Source organism: Drosophila grimshawi, unplaced genomic scaffold, assembly GCF_018153295.1.
Source record: "Drosophila grimshawi isolate 15287-2541.00 unplaced genomic scaffold, ASM1815329v1 contig_1367, whole genome shotgun sequence".
In the NCBI taxonomy this organism is placed as follows: domain Eukaryota; kingdom Metazoa; phylum Arthropoda; class Insecta; order Diptera; family Drosophilidae; genus Drosophila; species Drosophila grimshawi.
Window position 1 is genome coordinate 13,294,999 of NW_025062889.1, and position 7,921 is coordinate 13,302,919.

General features: G+C 36.5%; 2 protein-coding genes across 2 annotated transcripts; one reads left to right on the forward strand and one right to left on the reverse strand.

The window, feature by feature from the left end:
- Positions 1-24: 24 nt before the first annotated feature.
- On the reverse strand, positions 25-1,868 carry LOC6560771 (cytochrome P450 9b2). Its single transcript, XM_001986672.3, has 4 exons — positions 1,589-1,868; positions 1,017-1,527; positions 318-954; positions 25-253 (listed from the first exon to the last, which is right to left on the reverse strand). The coding sequence occupies exons 1-4, from the start codon at positions 1,789-1,791 to the stop codon at positions 87-89; spliced, it is 1,518 nt and encodes a 505-aa protein (XP_001986708.1). The 5' UTR covers positions 1,792-1,868; the 3' UTR covers positions 25-86.
- Positions 1,869-6,509: 4,641 nt separating this feature from the next.
- Positions 6,510-6,973, forward strand: LOC6561217. The gene is made up of 2 exons (XM_032743573.1): positions 6,510-6,551; positions 6,638-6,973. Exons 1-2 carry the CDS (start codon positions 6,510-6,512, stop codon positions 6,971-6,973), a joined length of 378 nt encoding a protein of 125 aa, XP_032599464.1.
- Positions 6,974-7,921: the final 948 nt, after the last annotated feature.

The following is a 7,921-nucleotide window of genomic DNA, read 5'->3' on the forward strand; positions in this document are numbered from 1 at the left end:
TTTATATGGAATCATAATCAAAAATAAAATATAAACATATGTGTATTTTAACGTAAATACAAAACACAATTGTTTGCACATCTTATTTATTTGCGGGGCACCAGATGCACCCAATAGCCATTCTGTGGAGTCAGCTGGAAGCCACGCGACTCGCTCATCAGATCTTTGACTGTCTTCGGAGATCGCTCGATTCTGTATTTCAGCACTAGATTGTACAACATAGCCTTGGCCTGCATCAGAGCATAACGATTTCCTGCAATCAAAAGTAACAGACATGCATATTATTCGAGTGTTATCTTTTTGGAGCTAGAACATACCTATACAGCTACGTGGTCCTACGCCGAAGGGCAAATAGGAGTAGGGTACCAGTTTGTTTTTGTTCTCATCGCTGAAACGCTCTGGGTTGAACTTTTGTGGCTCGGGGAAGTAACGATCGTCCCAGTGTAGACCCCCAATTGGTATATTTATGCGGTCACCCTCTTTAAACTCAAATAACTTGGTGCCATCGTCGTTGTACAATGTATAGTCCTTGGCGCACACTCGATCCGTGGATGCGGCGAGTGTCCACTTTCTCAGCGATTCGGAGACAACCATGTCCATATATTTCATTTTGGTTACGGTGTCGTAGGTCAGCTGCTCGCCCTTTAGCGACTCTTGGGTCTCCTTGGCTTCCTCGTAGAGGCGTTCCTGTACTTCAGGATTCAGCAACAGCTCGTAGGCCGTAGTGCAAATTAGGCTGGCATTATTCTCGAATGCTGCAAAGAAGAAGATAAAGCACTGGGCAACAAGCTCCTCGTCGGTCCAATTCTCTGTGGACTCCTTCTTGGCCTCCATGAGCAGCTGAATCATGTCTGGCCGCACAATATTGTTCTCCTCGCGATACTTCATGGCGTCGACAACGAGGCGTATGAAAAAGTCGGTCTTTTGCGCGTCGAAGATCTGAAATCCCAGCGTCTGAAAAGGGTATAACATCCATAAATGCGTGTGGATTGTAAATACTGTGAAGCATTTCGAACCTTGAAAAGCCAAGGCAATGTAGAGGATAGCATAAACTTGTAGAGTGCCTTTCCGCGGAAGAAGGCCACTGACTGACCAATCTGGAAGAACTCGTTATTCGGCGACTTGTAGGAGCTAACTTTAAGTCCAAAGGCAGTGGTTGCAATCAAATCATTTGATAACCGATTGCACACCTCCTTCAGCTCGAGTTCAAATCCTTGGCCCGGCTTCACATCTGTCTTCGCCAACTTGTCGAGGTGCTCCATGACCTCGGCGAAACTTTCATTCATCAGACCGAACATACTGCGCATCTTGGCTGCGGTGAAGACGGGTGTTAACGTATTCCGCATGTGCTTCCAGCGCTGATCCTTCATTACGCTCAGCATGTCATTGATCAGACGCTCGTTGGTTGTAACAAACAACTGGTGGTTGGGAAAGTACTCAAAGTCCTTAACGGTTATTTTCTTAATAATTTCGGGATCGTTCAATTGTATCATCGGAGCGCGAAAGTTGAAATAGCCCACCAATTTGCTGGAATGTCGATTCATAGCACGTGAGATACTACCTTTTTAGACTAGTTTAGAAAACTCACTGTTGACGGGTCCGCGCATAGAACTCGGAGATTTGCTTCTGGAACGAGGCCTTGTTCATTATGACTGATACGTTATTTCCAAAAATCGGGAGGGGCTTCTCAAAGGGAAGACCGCGCTCTGCAAACTCATTGTGCCTCAAAGTTATCCACTTGTAGACAAATATTATTAGTCCCACAAGGGCCACCAACAGAATCAGATCCATATTGTGAAATTCAATCAATGTTGACCTTGAAAATTACTTATAGAACAAGACTTGCCGCCTGTAATAGTTTCTTGAAACTAAATTTGTTCTACTGACTGAACACGTATTTATATGGCGTTCCCACTATACCCATATATGATAAGCATTCCGAATACGTTCGGTAAGAGATATATAATATATGCAATTCAAACAACAAAATATTCAATCGCAAATAATCCGGTTAAGAGTTTGTTATTTCGTGAGCATTTACTTTTTTCTCCGGCTCTCCCACATTGTTAAAACATGATAATATTACAGCCTGGATGCGAGTACTCGACTTGCAAATACTCTTTAAATTCATGATTAGGTATTTTAATATTAAATTACCAAATTTTAATTTGAATTACAAATGTAAATGCTAAAAATGTAACTTGCTAAGTTTAAAAAATACGTTGGAGAATCTTAACACTACAGCTCACTATCAAATAATCATTTTTCGATAGATTATACACCACTTATTTTGGTCAATGTAGAGTTGAAAAAAATGTATTTTAAGGGATAAGATCAGTTGGACGTTGGGCGTCAACAGTGAATCATTTTTAGCTTTATCAAAATACTAATATGTATATTTCCGTGAATCATACTCTGATTGACTGAAGCATTTTGCTAGATAATAGAGAAGATTATCATTATGGAATATAATGATACATAAAAAATAACAAGATCCATAATCGATTAATATGTATATTGTAAGTGCTCATATGACAGTGAAAAAGTTATCTATAAACCTATGGAGAGCGGTTGTTGAGCTGGACTGGTGCGATAACAAACTGAAAGATAGAGAGTAAAGTGGAAAGAGAGAGAGAGAGAGAGAGAGAGTGAGAAAGAGAGAGACAGAGAGCGAGGTCGATAAACTATTGTATTCTTATCATTATAATTCAGTTGAGTACAACTCGATTTAAATTATTTCTTTTTGGATTCGGCTGATGCAATGCAAAGTAAACTGTTTTAATATACATGTTTATTACTTAAGTACGATTAAAATTTGAAACTTAGAAGAACGAGTTACATTTGATAGTATAGTAAGAAAATGTTATCAACTTTTCTGTTGAGTGAGTACGTGCACAATAAACAAGTGAGAGGGATCTTGGCTAGATTGCCCGACTAGGAGATATCATTCACTGAAATGCAGTCGTCATATTTATAAATATTTATTTAATTTTGTAGCATCCTACTGAAAAACAGTTAGTACTAAAGTTTTAAGAATGCTACAGTTTTGTAAATATCTCTCTATTATGGATACACTGTCTTCCTTTTGTCTAGTCTTACAATCATACGGTGCGAATTAAACCTGTGTCCAACATATGCAATTTAAACTAATTTTGTGTAATAGACTTTCAGTTTAATCAAATAATATTGAGGCAAGTATGATGAGATAAGATTATTGTGTATCTGTCAGTTTGATAAGTTGATTCGCTTTCGATATCACTGATTATATTAAAAACAGCGGAAAGCTGTTGACCTTTCTATCTAAGTCTTATGCAATGCCTCAGAACTTTAATTTGTGGCACAAAAATTATGACATAAAGTTGTAAGCGAGCCATAACAAACAAAACAACTATCGAAGAAAGCGCTTTGTTTGCATTTACGGTTTGAATATTTTAACATGTTGGCCAATTCTTCGGACTCAAAGCAAACTCTGACTCAGGGGAAGAGTTAAAGTTACACAAAATACTACACAGAATGTTGGGGGTAAACAGTTAAATAGCAAATTAGCCGCGAGCGTTATAGCAAAATACCTGTAATTAAATATTTAGTCAGTTTGCTTAGGAGAGACCCGGAGAGATGGATGGTTGGATGGTTGTTCGTCTGCTTTGACGGCTGATTGCCAGACTGTGACTGGCACTACGAGTTTGGAAATTTGCAAATTGTTTGGCATATGTTGCCAGCAACCATGTGTCAGAGACAGAGTCTTTGAGAGAACGAGAGACAGAGAGAGAGGCACATGCTTCCCACATTCTGTGGACTATATTAAATGACAAAGTAGGGATGAAATTCGCTGTAGTTACATATATTGCCTAGTTAAGGCAATATTTCAGAATGCATTTAAGAAAAACCTTGGACCTGATTCTGCGATTAATAGTGATTAATAATACCATGTTATTAACATTTTTTTCTGCATGAGGATATTAAAAAATAATTAAGAATAAATAACATTTTAAACAATGTTTTTTTTTTTTGTCAACGTATATGCCATTTTGACTAAACATTTTCACATGATGTATTTTTTATCAGCATCACTAGCCAATATAGCCAATATATTCATGTCCGTATGTCAATAAATTTAAAACTCAATGTTTTTGTTGCGGGAGTACATTTTTTAGCTAGGAGTGTTTACTTTGTCTTTAAACAGGGTTTATAAGTAAACAGACATAAATCTTTATATACTTTTTGGTCCACAATAATCCCTCTAAACCTATTGGCACCTGAATCATCTCCATACCGATCGTACAACGGCTACATCTTCAATTGATGTGCTGTTTGCAACAAAAAGATGGATATTTTCAAAGCTTCATCATGTTTCTATTTCTTATGAAACTTTCCAGTCTGTGTCATTGTACGTTACGCAGCACACGTATTGTTAATAATAACATTCAAACAAAGCAGTAGAAGAAGATCCAAGATATTGCCAATAAATAATCATTTAGAGTTACCCAAAATTGCAATATTCCTACAACAATGAGAGTGGTGCGCATGTTGAGAAATTTCGATTGCCTTTGATCTCTAAGCATACATTTATTATTTACTGTATTGTAATTTATTATATACTTTGTGTTTTAATACAGACACTACTATTATACCTATTACCTCAAATTCGGAATATAGATTTGATCGAAACTGCCTCCGTATCCACGAAAATGGAATATTCCGATTGCAATAAAATCAACAATTTTAAATGCAGAGGCTTCAAATTTCTTTAAGTGTACATTTTATTGAACAATTGAACAAATTTCATTAAGATCGGATAATAATCACTTAAATTATAGTCAAAATTATATACCCAATTTCTAAATGCATAAATATGCGTGTGCATGTGTGAGAGGGCCATGATAATGCCATGATAATCGATGCGAATGTAAATATGTTTGTGTGTATATATGCGAAGTCGTTCTTACTTGCTGTTGCGATGGGGAATTGACTTATCTATAGTCGGAGATGCCGATTAAGTGGACTAGGCAGACACTGCCCAAATATAAGAGAGTAGAGGGGGACGGCGAAATAGAAAGAGAATGTGAGCTCGTGCGTTCAATAGATGTAAGGTGTTGGCGATACCCTACAATAGATCGCCCATCTCCACCGCCCCAAGCTTCCGCCCTAAAAATTTTAAATGGCTGTATCTTCCGCAGTTTTTGAGTTGAGCCAATAAATTTGGTACTTATATTACTGGTAGTCGACTTGAAAAACCGATTACAAATTTTTAGGGGCATGCTCACCCATAATCGCCGATATTTCAGAAAGTGTAAATCGATAAATCCGCATATCGCATATAGAGTGACCAAATTTGGAAGATGACTTGCTGGTAAGCTCCTTGAAGTTTTTTTTTTATTAATATTTGGATTAAATGTTCAGCATTTTTTGTATGCGAATGGCCTAAGGCCAATTCGGGGCAAGAGCTTAAAAACTTTTCAAATATATTGTAAATTTGGTTTTTGTTTATTGGAGAGCTTAGGTATGTTTAAATGAAGGTAACTTATATATAATCATTATTAAATGTTAGCAATAAGATATACCAGTCATTAAATATGCATTTTGATATTTAATATGCCCAACCAAATTTTTTTTTTTAATGGAGTGGAGTTTTTTTTATGGAGTGGAGTGGAACTAAATGTTGTTAGGATGATATGCGATCGGTAAACCAAAAAGAGAGTGCTAAATTAAAATTATTATTTAGCACCACTGAACTGGCGGGCGCGACGCGGTAAATATAAATTTTGTCGACAAGCATGGGTAGATCCACCCATAACTGAGCACTGGCTGACCGATATGTAACATTGATTTAATAACAACTCTTTCTGGTTGAGCAAATTGGATTCTGAACAGGGCTTAGACTTGCTGACAATGTATATGCCATTTTGAATAAAGAATACGTAATTCTGATCAACATCACTCGCCAATATATCAATACCCGTCGTATGCCTATCTATTAAGCATTTCCATATTTTGACTACAGGCAGTGCATTTAAAAATGTTTGTTTTTACATTATTAGCTAAAACTGTTATTACTGCTCTAAAATTTTGGGACAAAATACAGGTAGGGTGTCTAGTTGAGAGTCTTATTTGACACTCAAGGGAACGTTTTGAAAAGATAACATATGCGCCACTACAGGAAAGAAAATGTTCTTACTATATTTACCTTACCACCAGTTTTTTCAGGTATCCAAAATTTTGATTAACAAATAATAGTACAATTTAGTTGACTTTGAAATTAAGCATATTTTCAAAATGGTAGGTGATTTACTGATTATGGAAACTTAACTCACGATCGACAAAAACATGGGTCAACTATCATTTATAAATGGCCTATTGTGTATGTAATTTAAAATTGTTGGACAACTTTTGTTTTGCGATAGCGTTTTTATCAGAACGATTTTTTATTATACTCAAGCGGAAAGAGTTGTGAATACGATGATTTAATACAATTTCAATTAGTGACTCAAAGGTAATCGAAACTTCTCAGCATGCGCATCACTCTCATTGTTGACGGAATATTGCTGTTTTGGGTAACTCTAGAAATGAGTTACAATGTATGTATGCAGATGGTTTACACTGTGGATTGTATGCTTATTTATATTATACTGATTTACAGGAAGCAGTTGTATTCAAGATGACTAATGCGGTCTGTGAGAGCTACAACAAATCATGGATTGTCATAAACAAATGTCGCCTACGGGCTATTAACCGTCACAAGACAACTTATAATTTTAATGCAACTTTTCTTCATCCAGTTCGTACCATGTCACTTCGAATGGAAGTTTTTCAGAAGGCTAATGGGTACAAGCCATGGTTGTTTAATGTGACAATTGATCTATGTCGATTTTTAAGAAAGCCATTCAATCCATTTGCAATTATGGTTTTTAAAGTTTTTGTGGAATTTACCAACTTAAACCACACATGTCCCTACATGGCAAGTATTACATTATGAGCTTGATATAAATACTTACAATTGTATATTATAATACTTGTTCTATTACAAATATTAGGGCACACAAATTGTTGATGGATTGTATCTAAGACATAAATTATTGCCGCATTCAATGCCAACTGGTGATTATCTAATGGCAATGACTTGGTCATTCGATAGAAAACCACAATTTATAACCAGTATTTACTTTGTCTTTAAAGAGGATTTGTAAGGAAATATAAATAAAACTTTATATACTTTTTTGAACATCTAAAGGACTTAGAACTCTGGACTCTGGTAATCCACAAAAGTTCGATCTACGACTCTTTTCTGCAGTCAAATAAACCTGCTGAGACACGTTTGTATTTAAATAAAGAAATATTAGTCCACTGGTAATGGTTTTCTCCCATATATGGAACATAATAACAAAAACGTTGTTTATACAGGAAGACATCTCCGGTCCGATCAACCTACAGGCTACAGCTCCGATATATGCACTGTCTGAAACACAAAGATGGATATTTTCAAAGCTTCATCAAATTAGCTTTAAAGTGGAGGGTCCAGTTCGCATAGAATACCAGGTCACTAGGAATGGAGGCAACAGACTGCAACATGGCATCTGTAACATATCATGTAACTCCGTGCGTAATATGCGATGGCGATATATGATCACCATGAGTTAATAGAGGTGAGTTTGAAAACATCAATCTCTGCGCAATACAAGCTTTACGACAAGCTTTTAATATCCCCTTCGAGCGAATAAGAAACAATAGTAAGTCATAATTTTGCATTATACATTTTGATGAAACTTTCCAGTCTGTGTCAAAAAGCTTCTGGGGTCGGCTGGTGTGGGCGTAGTCTGGAAATGTATATGCCGATCTTTGGAGGAGGTTACCAACCAGTTAGCTTCCAAGTTTGGTTACAATATCCTTAGAATTCTAACTCAAAAACTGCAGAAGATATAGCCAT

Coding starts and splice junctions, on each gene's coding strand:
- LOC6560771 (XM_001986672.3), bottom strand. CDS start 1,791: ATGGATCTGATTCTGTTGGTGGCCCTTGTGGGACTAATAATATTTGTC. Junction 1,528..1,588: donor TATGCGCGGACCCGTCAACA/GTGAGTTTTCTA, acceptor TCGACATTCCAG/CAAATTGGTGGGCTATTTCA. Junction 254..317: donor AGGACCACGTAGCTGTATAG/GTATGTTCTAGC, acceptor TTTTGATTGCAG/GAAATCGTTATGCTCTGATG.
- LOC6561217 (XM_032743573.1), top strand. CDS start 6,510: ATGCGCATCACTCTCATTGTTGACGGAATATTGCTGTTTTGG. Junction 6,552..6,637: donor ACGGAATATTGCTGTTTTGG/GTAACTCTAGAA, acceptor ACTGATTTACAG/GAAGCAGTTGTATTCAAGAT.